The sequence below is a fragment of the Alligator sinensis genome, unplaced genomic scaffold (genome assembly GCF_000455745.1).
Source record: "Alligator sinensis unplaced genomic scaffold, ASM45574v1 scaffold247_1, whole genome shotgun sequence".
Classification (NCBI taxonomy): domain Eukaryota; kingdom Metazoa; phylum Chordata; order Crocodylia; family Alligatoridae; genus Alligator; species Alligator sinensis.
In genome coordinates this window covers 1,949,324-1,964,714 of record NW_005842002.1, presented here as the reverse complement: position 1 = coordinate 1,964,714, position 15,391 = coordinate 1,949,324, and the positions used below count along the sequence as shown (strand labels likewise).

General features: G+C 42.0%; 1 protein-coding gene across 1 annotated transcript in view; it reads left to right on the top strand.

Moving 5' to 3' along the window:
• The window catches only part of GABRG1 (gamma-aminobutyric acid type A receptor gamma1 subunit), a 149,955-nt gene that overhangs the window by 76,002 nt on the left and 58,562 nt on the right, over positions 1 to 15,391 (top strand). The window contains 1 exon segment of the mRNA XM_025201793.1: positions 3,396 to 3,544. Within this exon segment, the coding sequence (XP_025057578.1) occupies positions 3,396 to 3,544 (149 nt within the window).

Genomic DNA, 15,391 nt, shown 5'->3' with positions numbered 1-15,391 from the left:
CCCCCCCGGGGGGGGGGGGGGGGGGGGGGAGTGCTCTGCCATTAGTGTGCCCTAAGTGCCCCAATGGCTGTTGCTGCTGCTGGGGAGAGGGGTAGGCTCTGCGAGGGCCAGGCAGGGGACCCAGCCCTTCTGAGCAGTCCCCACATCTACACAGTCTCCCCCTCAATCCAGCCACAAACCCTACACCCACCTATAAAACCCTAAGCTCCCTCACATGCACCCCCTACAATCCCACATCCCCTGCACAAATCTCACACCCTGTGTACCCAGCCACCAAATGGGATGGGATGGGACCTGCCAGCAGGAGCCGCAGCTGCAGGGGTAACTGCCACACTGCAGCCTTGCCTCATGCCCACACTGGTGCTGTCTCCGGGCATCCAGCAGGGCAGCGGTGGCAGTGCAGAGGAGCCACAGAGCAGCCCTGGCATGGGCTCTAGCTGGCTGCAGCATGAAGGGCCCAAAAGCAGTGATGGGAAGGGACCGCTTTTCCTTTGCACTGAGAAGCAGCTTCTGCCTGGCTGCTGTCACTGCTCAGCATGGGTAGGTGAGTCTGGAGCAGGCACAGGGTAGGCCAAGGTTAGGGCTATTGGCACAGGTTCCAGCTGGTCCGCTTCAGCCAGAGCGAGTCCAGGGCCAGTGTTGGGTGGGCCAGGATCAGGGCTGGGGCTGCGCGCTGTTCGTGGTGGCAGGGAAGAGATACAGGGTGTATCGGCTCTGGGCTGTTGGGTGTGGGAGGGTGCTGACTATTGTTTAACTGTGCAATTAAAATGGCGATTAATTGTGACTATTTTTTTTAGATCTTGCAATTAATTGCAATTATTTTTTTAATCGTTTGTCAGGTCTAGTTTTTTATTTTTATCAGAGAATTTGCAATTTTTAAACAGGGAACACCAGGATCTCTGCTGGTGAGGCAAGTGGTGGGACCTGGGCAGCAGAGCCTGCTCAGGGCCAGCACCAGGGGCCCAGCTGGAGGTCAGATGAGGTGGCTGACCTGGCCATTTGGGGTCAAGAAGACATGCTTTGATAGTTCAAAGTGGGCCATTACAATAAGCACATCTTTTGGGTGATAGCTGCCCAGATGGCAGAGCAGGGGCAGGAGGGCATGACAGCAGTGCTGCACAAAGGCCCACTGTGCAGCCATGTCCCACTGGCATCTGGCCCAGAAGTGCAGGAAGCTCTGCTACAGTGTTCATACCACAGCCCAGGTGACTGTGTGGTTCCTGTCCAGGTCTGGCAGGTGTGCAGCCATGGGGCCATAGGTCCAAGGGGGTGGATGATGTCACAGGCGGTGGCAGGTCACAGCCAGGCAGCAGCCTCCATTGCCAGACTGTTGCAGTGGGTAGAGGTGCAGGGGCTACTCTATGTTAAGGCTGCTTCAGCAATCCAGCTGGCACAGGGGGCTAGTGTCCCCAGATACCAACTGGCTGGGCCTTGGAAGCTCCTGAGGGCAAGTAGCCCTGAGCACCTCCTGTTATTACCTGTTTTTTAGTTCATTGTGGAATTACACTTAATGGTACACGTAATATTTGATATCTGAAGCGTGTATATGTCTACAGAGTGCTGTTAAAAGTATTTCACAATACATTTGCATCTAAAGGAAACAAAGCACTTATTAGACTATTGTAGGGTGTGCTGGCAGCAAACCCAGTATTCAGGTTGTACAGTACTGTTTGTTATAAAAGATTTCTGCAACATTCTTTTACAAACTATTAATATCTTTGTTTGCAGTAAGCTTTTGTCTTTTCCCCAAGGAAGACACTCTGAGATTAGAGAAATATCATTTGCTCACTTCATGAAAGTTTACTGAGCTTTTGAGTTCTAAATAATTGAAAATTGCCCATTCCTTGTTTTGGCTGTTTAATTGTGGCAAGGTTTAAAAAAAACCCAGAACATACTAAGGCTTGATTTTCATAATGTAGACATTTTTGGTTTTGTTTTGATGAAGTAGAATTAAGAGGACTGGATGCAGATGGGTATAACACTTGTAAGTATATATTTGGATATGGAATCTTAAAAAGTTTCTTTTTAAAAAATACAGAATATCTTACTCATCATTGATCTTAAAGGTATTCATTTACTGCAGAAAAGCAAAACTTCATTAGGACTAATGGTGGGATTAAAAAAAAAAATCTAAATGACTTTGAGTAAGACTCGTATTCCTTACCAGTAAGGTATTCTAGGAAATTCTACTGTAATGGCAAGCAATAATATTTCTATTCAATGCTTTGGTGTGCAAATTCTTTTGGGATAGAAACTTAATTCCTTTTCTCTGCCTGAATTTTTTTGCTTATTTTATCATTGAAACTGATTTTTCCATGTGCTCTGTAGTAATTGCATCTTTGTTAAGATGTGTTGTGTAATTATCATAGTTAAAGCTAGCTATGCATGTGTTTGAGTTCAAGCCCACAGCAGTTCCCTGAAATATGTTGGATGAGTAACATAGATTGGGAACTTAAGCACTGCAGGAATAGTTAAGTCCACACACATTTGAATCAAATGGAGAGAAAATTACTTCCAGGCATTCTTTGACCTTTGGGTGATCATTTGAGTGAATCTGTGGACATGTCTAAGTCATTGCCATTTTTCTTGTGACTCAGTGATAAATTATAAATTGTTGTTAATCTAATTGAAGGTTAGGTAATAAATGAAAATGTAATTGTTTTCCTTGTGCATTTCTTCCAATGTGACAAAATATCCAGATAATAAATAATTGGAACTAAAATGAATAATGTGGCAAACCAGCCGCAGTATATATAAAAACAAATAAATTATTGATGCACAATTTGGGTCATAAGTATGAAAATGAATGCATTAATATTTTTGTTCTAAATCCATATGCTTAAAATGTTGAGTAAATAAATTAAATCAGGAATACATTAGAAAAATCAGAGGGCAGAATAACATATCCATGTGAAATATCTTCACTTGGGATTAAGGTCATCTGAGACAGAAAGGTGATGCTCCTGATTTCCAGGTGCTGCTTATTATGATGATTAAGCATCCCTGAGAAATTTTAGCAGATTGATTTGAAAACAACAGGGGAATAGGGGAAAGCATAGGGTTCTTAGTTAAATAAAAACATAGCTCAAGATAAAGTAATAGATAAAACTGCCGTTATGATTTCACTTTACTATATTTAATCTGTGTTAATTCTTCTGTACGTCAAATACCATTCTTTGGATTTCTCAAGTGGTACAATGGTTGCTGCTTTCTGCTGCCATAAACATAAGTGATAAAATAAATATATCAGGAATTTATTTATATTCCTGAATATGTTCAAAAATTTTTCTATATGTTGATGAGGGTGCAATGCTTATTGTTTTATCATTTCATGCTTCATATGTTATTTTATTTCACTAGTTTTCTTCCCTAATATTTTTTTTAAACACTACTAGTGCTGATAAAGCTGATGATGAGGATGATGAAGATCTAACTGTGAACAAAACATGGGTACTTGCACCAAAGATTCATGGTGGAGATGTCACTCATATACTGGACTCCTTACTTCAAGGTTATGACAGTAAACTTCGGCCAGATATTGGAGGTAAGTTAATGAAGAAATTCTGTAAATATAATGTTATAAAAATAGAGGCATTGCATAAGTTGTAATGAATGTTTTTCTTAACTGCCAACTGTTTTTGGATTCATGTCTCAAACTAGATAAACATAAGGCAAATAAAATGTAACAGTTTTGGTTTTTTTTACACATGAAAATAATTTCTACATAGTAGGGACCATTTCTGCTGTTTTTATTATCTTTCTTTTCTGTTATATGAAAGATTTCATTTTGAGGCAGTGTGTAATAAATAAAAGTACTGCAAAGCAATAATTTTTCATTTGGCTACTTTCAGTGCAACAGCAAACTATGCTGTGTACAGAACTGTCATCGCCTATCAAAGATTTTCCTGGAAGTTGCACAGACTTATTTAAATATTTCTTCCCAGTGCCTTATCATTGGCAATGTGGAGGGTGTGCATGTGGGTGCAGGTGCACCCCCTGAGTGTGGCAGTGCACCCCCGAGAAAAGGCACTGCCAAACCCCCCCTGAGTGGCACCTGCAGGCAGTCGCCACTCGCCACCACCCTCCTCACCACTAACACCTCCGGCAGCATCTGTGGGTGGTCACTGACTGCTGGTCGGTTCTCACCACCCTCCCCGCACTGCTGACAGCACCGCAGCTGCTTGCAGGAGGCCCCTACTTGCCACCACCACACTCCCGCCACAGCCAGTGATGCCACCACCTGCAGGAGCTCGCTGTGCCTCCCCAGCCTCCGGGGCACATGGTGTTCGTGTCCCTTATAATACACTGCAATGTAGTTTATAAACTGGTTTAAGTCTACTCAGGTGGACTGCAGTCTACAGGTTTAAATGCTACTCTATCTTTCCTCTTTGTTACTCCATGTCCTGAAAAAGGAGAGAAGAAGAAGGGGAGCGAGAAGGGAAAAAGAAACAGTGCAAGTAAAATCTAAAAACACTAGAATGAATGGGACAGAGGTTGGAATTAACTTGATATGTTAAAATGATAAATAAGAGGGTGACTTTTTCCTCTTAAAATTCAAAGCACTGATTTTTTTCCCCCCCAGTTGAAGCTAAATATAAATTAGCATAATCTCATAGTGGAAGCATAGGACAAGGGCATATGTGTAGCAGTCACAAGTTGAGCTCCTACCTCACCTGTGTGAAACTGGGAAAAAGTCACTTGCATTCTCCATACCTCATTTTCTTCCTGTGTAAAAGAAGAGATGATCTACTCTGCCTTGTAAGGATTATTTGTTAAATATATTGAACTCATTGGATACAGGCTGCTGTGGAAATGTATATCTTTTTCAGGGGAAGTATGCAATATATATGAATTTCCTAACTCTCCTCTTTTATGCTGTTAATTATTAACCTGGGTGTTATATCAGTGCTCTTTCACACTGATACACTGCCTGTGACACCAGACCCATGCATGAGTCTCAAGAAGCCTACATGTCTAATCCTGTGTTCTTTGCCCTTAGTCACACTGGCCAGAATAAGTGAAAACAATCAGACAAAAGCCAAAATGATTTTTTTAGCACAGTGTTTTTCAACTGGGATGACCACAAGACCCTTTTAGGGTGCCACCATGTGGGCTCAGTAGCTGAGTGAAATTGCTCATTGTAAGTAGAGCTAGATTGGGAAGTGGCTCAAATAAACCTAATACAGGCAGAAGTGCCTATTTTTAGCATATTGTTCCTATTGTTCCCCTTTTTTGCAACTAGTGAATGTCATCCACATAGTATTAATGCTTCTCAGACTGTGTAATATATAATACAGCACAGATAGTACTGAGAAATAGTGTATTTACCTGAATCCAAGATTACTTGAATTTAAGATGACTCCCTCAGTAATTAAATTTGTTATGATTTTCAGTGTGTAGAACCTAATTAATGGAAGGCCATCTTAAATCCATTCCCACATACTTCTGTGGCAGGAAAAGCAGTGGGGTGGAGGGTGGAGGGGACAGTGAGGGGAAAGACTCCAATCCTATTGTCCCCTGCCCTTTGCCCTTCCTATTTGCTCCCTGCCCCTTGTCCCTTTCTGTCTGCCCCTCAATCACTTGCCCTATTCCTGGTGTATGCCTTGCCTGTTGCCGTCTCCATGCCATGAGCCCCCCGCCCCCCAACATGTCACCTGCCCTTCCATAACTGTCTGACCCCCCTCACTCTCTGCCTCCCCCACCTCAATCCACCCTGTAGCCTGTTTCCCCCACCCCTTGCTTGTGCCTGCCTCCCCATTCTCTGCTCCTCCTGAATCCTGCCCCGCATCTCCTACCCATCTGTGTTTGTGTCTGACCCCTGCTGCATGTCCCCCTTCTGCCTAAACACCCCGCAACCTTACCTTTTGCTGGAACTCTGCTTTAGCTCTGGGACAGTCAGCAGCAGTAGCCCTGGCCTGGTCCCAGCCCAGATTAATTTTATCACTGAGCCCTCATCTCTGAAGTTTGAATGCTAGTTCCTTATCTATTACTGCTCTGTGTATTCTTTTTTGTCAGTGCTTCCTGGAGTGTTGAAAGATGGGAGAAGATAAAAGGATGGAAGGCATGACCAAGCCTGAGAATGAAGCCCTTCCTATTCTTTTCCTCTATGGGAACCTCTAGAATGATGTAATTTATTTATGGGATTCTGAGAGAGAGTGATTAGATTAATGTTTGTTGTTTCTGTACATTTTCAGGTCTGCTGTTAGTTAGTATTAAATATTCAGTTATAGATGAAGGAGACATCAGTCAACACATTTGTACAAGCCTAGTCAGAGATGGTACTTCCCTGAAGAACAGAAACTTCAAATAGATGTGACAAGCAAATGGTGATAAGGAGATTAATTAGAATGTAGGTTTATAGCCTTCATTTCTAGTGCCCTATTCACTAGCTCATAATGCTTTTCTGTTTCAGAGAATCTTCTTACAGACTCTTGCCCCTGAATAATGTATTGACTATCACGCTCCCTATTCTGGGAATTCATTGTGGATGGTGTGCCTTTGTGTAACGTTCATATATTTATGGCCAGATTGTTCAATTCACTGGTGTGGTCAAATATGACATCTTTTCAGATATACCTTCTAGATGAAGGTCCCAGAACATCTTCCAGACTGAGAAGATTTTAGCTTTTTATGTTGTGTGGAAACTCAACCAAGTCTGTCAGTTAGATTAGTATGGTGAGCAAATGAGGCATCTCTGTAGAATTCCTGGTAGAAAAGATAGGAAGTTAATATAGCTCTGATGGTGGGAAGGTTGCCCTTTACCTTGTTAGATCTTGCCAAATGGCACTGGATAGGATGACATATTTCCCAAATGGATTATTTTTCATAGCATCTAGGCAGACAACATTGCAGGCATGTATGATAGATGATATCTATGAAAAAAAACAGAGATCCAAGTGCATACAGGGACCCTAGCCACTGCAGATTACAAAGGAGCAGATTTTTCCTGATGAACTTTATTATTCATCCAGGGGCTGCCTGGTTTTAAAGTGGTGGCATCTGTTGCCAGCCACTGGATGATTAAACTGGGAGAAAAGAATAAATAATATGTATCTGCATTTACCAGGAATCAAATTGACCTGAAATACTTATGCCTGTAAATAAGTGCAGTAAGGCAGAAAGAGGTGTGTTTTGGCTTTGATTCAGCTATTGTGTCTTATAGCTCCAAGAGAGGTATCAGACAATTTACAGAGTAAGGCCTCCACCTAGACTTTGTCTTACATGTTTGAATAAGCTTGCTCTCATTTTAATTAAAAAAAAAAATTAAATGTTAACTAAGTTATAAAATAAAAACAAAGCAGACAATACACCATGGGTGCAAACAGAATTTTTGCTGGATCTGGCTACAGAAAGCCATTTATAGCTGTGACCAAACACAAATACACAGCTTCAGACGACTTCAAAAAATGGCCAATCAGGTGAAAATCTGATCCTTCATGCATTGCATGAGGGGTCAGATGAAGACATATCAGAACACAGTGTCTTCTGTAGCTTCTGTCTGCGCTGCCTCCCAGCCTTGAGCTGTTTTCAGAATGGGAGAGGGGAAAGAGAGGGGAGGGATTTTGGTCTGGGGTTTGGTCTGGCCCCCCACTGGAGGGTGTGGCAAGTGTATTGGAGTCTTCCTGAGGTGGGGGAGGCTCCAGTTTACCCACCCCACCCTCCAGTGCTAGTTGAAGAACCACTAGAATGAGTTCCTTCTGCTCCCTTCCCCCCCTCCCATTCTAAAAACTTGGCAGCCTCACACGGAGGAGGGCCCTGGCTAGGGGAAATCAGCTGCAGTCTGGTAGCCATCAGCTAGATTCCCCTACACCCTGAAACCAGCAGTGAACTTCTGTTTGGTCCAGGGGATCATTGTAACTCAGAAAGCTTACTGCAAAGCATTCTCAGTTACAGCGGGGAGCTGCACTTCTGTCTGCACCCCATGTTATTAATGTTTATAAGAAACTGCAGGTGTTAAATATATTATGTTGTTTATTGTTTTGTTTTTTAAAGATATAGCTGGCCATGCTGTTTTAAATTGAAAACAATATTTTCACATTCAAAAATATGATTTCTAAAATAAGGTGCTTTTAAAATAATGCATATAGAAAAAGAAAACCCTAAACATTTTTCTTGGTGCCAAGTCTGATTTAAATGATTGGTCAGGAAAGTGAAACTGCTTCCTTTTGGCACAAAGGTTTCTGGTTGGAGAGCAGGAGCTCAATGAAATAGGTATCTCATCTGCTGTTATGGCTCTGTTGCCTTTCAGCTCTTGCTGGCCTTCTCATTCTTGTCCCAGCCTCCTTCCAAGCTGTTACAACTTGAGGGATGCAAGGGGCATTCAACAAGTAAGAGACATATTACCAAAAAGGCTAATGAATTGGCAAGATTTGGGGTACTCTTAAAGCTGTCACCAAAGGAACAAAAAGCCAGGTCTGATGCCTCTCTAGAATCAGGGGGGCTTACAGCTTTGGGCTTCACAGCCCTCAACGTTTGGCCCTAAGGAAGCATTAACTCCCCAAATCAAAACCAGGGCCTCACATCCTGTTGTCCTGCTTATTGAAATACAGTAGATATTTAAGACACAGAAACACAATCAATCTACAGTGCATTCACTTTAGTCTGTTTCAATTATGAGGATAAAATCTGGTGATGGCTTCAATATCTCTTAAGTTAACCTCAAGACTTGCACAACAGATGTATTGAACAAGGATTATACTTAACTTTCAAGATAATAATGTCCCACAGAAGAATTTTTGCTACTGAATTACAGTAGCTTGTATATAATTGCAACATTTTTATCTCTGAGCCTGAAGCTTATGGGTTCAAATGGCAGAGCAAAATTTTGTCTCTTCCTGTGGTTGACATATCATTTCAGCATGTTGGAACAGGGGGATATATTTCCATCATTAAAAGAGCAAACCTTTGAGTGAGATGATAAAATCGGGTCCCTTCTCAGCCTGTTTCTGGTCACTATTTAGCTGAAAGTTAAGAAGTCTGTGAGAGTTGAATATGAGTAGTTGAAAACTTAATTTATAGTCAGTCATTTTCTATGAATCCTATTTTAATATGTATGAGCTTTACTGATTGATTAATAGCGACTCTGTTTGATTATCTTCATTATACTTATTAGCTTTTATCTCTGTAATATACTTTGAGAGTATTGGAGCATAAAGATGCTATCATTAAAATACGTTCTACTCTAACCAAATACCCACTGGCCTCTACTGGTTGCAGTTTTGTATAAATCCACATAAGAACAAGCATATCCTTGTGAAAGAATTAATTAAAGCAATGTAAATGCAACTGTGATCGTTCCTTACACTTTCTAATTCATTTAACCTCCTGGCATTACAATAGTCCACATTGTTTCAACCTTGATCCCATGTTTGTAAAGTCAGTTCTCAGAGTGACAAAAACATGGATCGAGCTGATTGACATTTTCTGATTTTCAAATAAAAAAGGGAAGACATTAAACATGTTGAGGCTTTATCCTTCACAAATACCACCCCACTTTTTCACCATCACTGAAACTATAGTAAGAGCTACATGGAAAAAAAAAGTTATGCTTTTCTGCTGAGTCTGAAACAGACAATGGTTACAGCTACTAACTGGAAGTGGATGAGCAACTTAGGGTTACCAGGACCCTTCAACTGTAGTGTTAGAAGGAGCCATACTCCTTCAATTGGAAGTCTATTAAATACTAAGCCTATTAAACACTAAGCCTAGTAGATGTTCTCCTTAAGGGTGGGAAGAGATGTTGCCTTTGTACCTCCATCATTTTTTTTTTTTTATGGTGGTATAAAAGTGACAGCAAATAGGCTTCCATACCTTTGGCATGCCACAATGTGGCCACAACAAAAGGTAGTATTAAATTGTGCCAGTTTATTGCAGTGGGCCTCTATTTGCTTTCAAGCAGGGAACTTTGGGCAGCCCAGAGCATCCCTCCCTCTCCCGTTGCTCTGGGAATGCTCTCCTGGGACTAGAGGGGCCTAGTTCCATGAGCACCTGGAATTCCTGTGCAGGATCCACTCCCTTGGGAATGCCTGCCTGGCTTTCTCCACTTTCAGAGACTCGTCCCAGAGATTGCTGGGAGCATGTCTCTGCAAGTGTCCCTGACATTTCCAACTTCCAGAAATATTCCTTGGAGATCCTGGGGCATGAGTCTGAAAGTGGGGAAAGCTGGGACACTCCCACTCTGATGTGGTCCTGAGGCTGAGACTGCCAATTAGCTGATTGATGGTCTCACTCCAGGGACTGCACTGGAGCATGACTGACACTCTGGTGTGGTCTTGGGGCTGACACCACCAATCAAATTATTGGCAACCCTAACCCTGGAACTGCAGAGTGCACTGGAGTGTCCTGGCTTTCCCCACTTCCAGAGACATGTCCCTAGGATCTCTGGGGTACATCTCTAGAAGCAGGGAAATTTGGAAGTCACCACTTGTAGAGACATACCCCAAACAATCTCTGGGAACCCCGGAAATTGGCAGGGGCACACCTCTGGAAGTGGGAAACATGTCTCCTATTGTCCTGCGGCATTAACAGGTGGGACAACAGGCATCATGTTTCACCCATTGAAGCAGATCAGCTGTGCTAGGACATAGGCTGGTACAGCTGATCTGCTTCAATTGGCGACATTTATTCCTAGGCTAACCTACCAAAATTATTTCTTTCTTGTCCAAGATGAATGCCATCTATTTCACTGTCATGTAATCCCCAATTTCAGACCAAAATGACCTCATGGGGGAAAAGGGAAGGTTTATAGGAGTGTATTTCCTAGGTTCTAATATACTTGACGAACTTGATTAAAGAAGCAAAAGAACACAAGGCAAACCGTGGCCCACAGAGTTAATGAAAAAAAAAGAAGAATTAAAATAGACAATGAACAAGAGGAATCGCAACAATAATATTGACTCAGTACTAGAGGGGATGGTGTAGAATTGTCCACAAAGAGGCAGGAGAATTCAATACATATTTCTGATAAGTATTAACAAAAAAGCAAATGGTGAAGCATCTGCATTTGACAATGATGATATAATACTCTCCATTCCAACAATAGCTAAGGATGATATGAAATAGTAACATCTACTTTTGGACATTTTAAAATGAGACGTTCCCATTAACGTGCATCCAAGAGTTTTAAAAGAACTGGTTTAGGAGTTTCTTGGACTGTTAATGCTATGTTTTCAACAATGAGGAAATTCTTAAGGGCTGAAAGAAAGTTAACGTTGTGCCAATTTTTAAGAGTGCTTGTACACGTGGCGGTTGTCATGATGTGCACATGACAAAAATGGCATTTGTGCGGCTTAATGGCATTACACATGCACCGGTTTTGGGGGTTTTACATAAGTTTGCATTGTTGCGAACTAAACTATATCCAGATGTTAGGGCTGTGCGAAGCTTCGGCTGCTGATTTGATTTGGAAGAGAGTCAGTCCGATTTGGCGGCCAAACCTCTGAATCAGGAGACCAATAAAAAGGTCTGAATCGATCCAAAGCCTCTGAATCGATTCGGAGATTGGGCAATTTGGGCGGTCCCCGCTTGCTGCAGCAGGGAGCTGGACCCGGACTCTGTGCTTGTAAGTTGGGGCGGGAGCGGGCTAGAGGAGGGGGGAGGAGACCATAGGGAGACCCCCACCAGGCCCCATCCCCTGCCTGCTCCTCCACCTCCCCTGAGTGCCCCCAACTCCTGCCTGCTCTCCCAGTCCCATCAATGGCTACCCTGCCCGGCCCCAGCATCCCGGCACTTGACAAAAAAAAAAAACCTCACAGTCACTGGCTGCTGCAGTAGCCATCAGGGCCTCTGGGGGCTCATGGCAGAGCCCCCCCATGCAGTTCAGGGCAATGGGGGGCAGCAGGGATTGCAGCTCTCCACCTAGCAGGAGCCAGCATAGGTGAGACTTTTTTTTTTTTTTTTTTTTTTTAAGTGCCAGGATGCTGGGGCCAGGTGAGACAGCCATTTACAGGCCTGCGGGCAGGGGATGGGGCCTGTTTGAGTTGGAGATTCGCCTGATTTGGCGGCAGCTGAATCGAATCACTGCCCCCTGAATCAGCCGAATTGCACATGCCTACCAGATGTAGTTTAGTTTGCAAAGTTGCAAATTGCAACAATGCAGCTGTTAGCTCACCCCCCAGCCATGGGAGAGGTGGGCAGGCTCCACAAATAAAAAGGATTGGGTTCCTCACTGCTGAAGGCAGAGGCAGCAAGGGCCCCATCCTTTTTTATTTTTTCAGCAGAGCCCGCCTGTCTCTCCTGTGGCTGCGGGGTGAGCTGCCAGTGAACTGAGTGGCCCCTGAGCTGTGGGGGGCCCTGGTCCTTCCCTCCACAGTAGTGGCACCTCCACTAGGGCTGTTTGGGTGTGCTGCTAGTGGGCCTGGTACTGCCCCAGCTCAGAAAAAGCACCTGGTCCAATCCAACTGTTCTCTGAGCCCACCCGCTGGAAGCCTGCTGGGTGCTGCTCCCTGGGCAGGCATAGGGAACACTTGGATTGGGCTGTGTACTGCCTCTGAGCTGGGGCAGCACCCGCTCACTAACAGCCTGCCCAGGCGGCCTCCCCAAAATAAAAAATAATAATAATAATAAAAAAAGGATCAGGCCCCTCACAGTAATTTGATAGAAAAATTGAAACAGTGGGTTTCAATTAAAAACCCACCATTTCAGTTTAGGGGGCATAAAATAAAACCCTGAGGACTAAATCCCCATCACGTATACAAAAGCCCTAAAGGCAAACTGGATGACCTGTAGCTATGTCAGCCTGATATTGATACCAAGGACGATGATGAAATAGCTCATATAGGAACTGAATAATAAAGAATTCAAGGAAAGTAATAATAATTCATGCCAATAAATCTGAGTTTATGGCAAAGTGATCTTTACAGAATAAGTCATAATAATTTTTGAGACCCTAATTTTGGCTGATACAGGTAACAACATTGATCTAATGTACGTTGAGTCCCATGTGGCATTTCACTTGGTACCACATGACATCTTAATAAACTAGAACAATACAGACACTACATGCCATCTATTAAAATGATTAAAATCTGGCTAAATAAGAAATCTCAAAATGCAATTATAAATAATCATCATCAAGTGTCTGTTTCTAGTGGGAAGCAGCAAGAGCCAATCACTGGATTTCAACATTTTTATCAATTACTTCGAAGAAAGCATAAAATAGGTACTGAAACATGTTTTCAAATTATATGTAATCAAATAAGAAGACAAATGGATCACTGATGCAGAGTAATTTAAATTATATGGTAAAGAAAGATAAATAATATTCATTTCAATATGGCCAAAAATCATTCATCAAGAGTGTAGGCCATACTTACAGGTTGTTGGACTCAATTCTGGAAAACACTGACACTGAAAAATTGACCATCATAGAAGGATAAACAAAGGTTTGTCTGTGACTGAGATTCTTCATTTAAAATGGGCAAAATTTGCTAAAATAAAGGAACTAGTAAGTCAACTAACTTGATGAACACAGGCACTGAATGTGATCCACATGTATGCCCAGGTCTTTCTCTTCCTCAGTCAATTCAAACCTATGATCTCCCAGTTTATAACAGATTTTTTTGTTATTTCATAAGTTGAAAACTTTACATTATGTTTTATTGAATGAGTACATTTTTACTCTATTCCTCAAGGTTCAGACGAGTAGACTTAATGAGCTAGTAAGTCCCTTCCAGGTCCATGTTCACTGTTTCTAAGTTACACTTATTTTGCCACTAAAGCAAGACTAGAAGAATGTGTCCAGTTCTGGTGTTAGCACTTCAACAATGCTTGAAAAATTGGAAGGCATTGAGAGACACTAGAATGGTTAGAGATTTTAAAATATGCCTTTTAATGAAAGAGTTGGACCTTGATTTATTCAGCATATCTTGGAAGAGGTTAAAGAATGGTGTGACCACTGTATTATCAGTACCTCCATGAGGAACAGAAATTTGATAGTAAAAGGCCCTGCAGCCTGTCAGACAAAGGTATAACATGAAACAGCTACTGGAACTGAAGTTAAACAAATCTAGTATAGACATAAGATCCATATTTTTAACTTAGACAAAAATTAATTGTTGGAAAATATACCAGTGTAACTTTAAAACAGAAATGGTTTTGTTTTCTAAAAGATGTTTTCCATTTTAAACATGGCTATTAAACCTGAACCATTGTTATTAAACCTTAACTTATGGCATGCCTTCCAAAAAGCCTGGCCACCACTGCCTTAAGGAAACTAGTTAAGATATCTCTGCCCATTAATGTTAAATTTAACAAGTATTGGAAAAAAATAGGAAATTCCAAAGGAGTGAAAGGTGAAAGGGATGACCTGGAGAAGTATAAACTGGGAGCCTAGTTTGGACCCCAGCAAAAGTAATGGAATGGTTCATTTGAGATACTGTCAAAGGTTCTATCAAACTGGCTAAGCAGCAGCTCTGCAGAAAAGAACCTGGAGGTTACAGTGTAAAATAATCTGGATATGAGTCAACAGTGTGCCTTTGTTGCCATGAAAGCTAACAGCATTCTGCTGCATTAGTAGGAGCATTGCCAGTAGATGTGAGGGAAGTAATTATTCTCTCCTACTCTGCGCTGGTGAGGCTACATCCAGAGTACTGTGTCCAGTGTGTCTGGTAAAGCACTGGAACAGATTACCTAGAGACGTGGTAGAATTTCCATCCTTGGAGGTTTTTAAGCCCTGGATGGAATGATCTAGTTTGGGATGGTCTTGCCTTGAGCAGGGGGTTGGACTAGATGACTTCCTGAGGTTCCTTCCAACCCTAATTTTCTCTGATTCTATAAAGAATGAGAGGTAAGAATAGGATCATCAATGTGGTTTGATGGAAGATCTTGTCTAGCAAGCCTATTTTTCATTATAGGTTCAGTTGGTAAAGACCACTATGTTGATATAGTATGGTAGGATTTTTCTAAGCAATTTGACTTAATGTCACATGAGATTTTGATTTAAAAGCTTCCAACATGTGGAATTAACAGAACAAATATGATATGGATTAGAAAGTAGTCCACAGGCAGTTTGCAAAATATGGTAGTTAATGGTCAGGTGTCAGTGAATGGGTCCATTTCTGCTGGGCTTGTGCAGCCACTGAGTCTTGGGTCACCACTATTTCATGCTTCTAGAAACAATCTTGATGATTCTGAGTCTTTACTGCTTGGCAGAAGACACAAAGATTCATTGAGTAGCGAATACCATATTTTCTTGCATGCAACACACAACTTTTTCCAAAGACCAGATGCTGGAAATTGAAGTAAACATTATATGTGAGGAAATACAATAACAATAGTTTCTGCTTCTTAATCTTCATCTTGGCAAAAACCAAAGTAGCTACTATTCGTGATTCACAGAGAGCAAAACAATGAACAGACTCGGTTCCCTTATTGCTGCCATTCAGTTATTTAC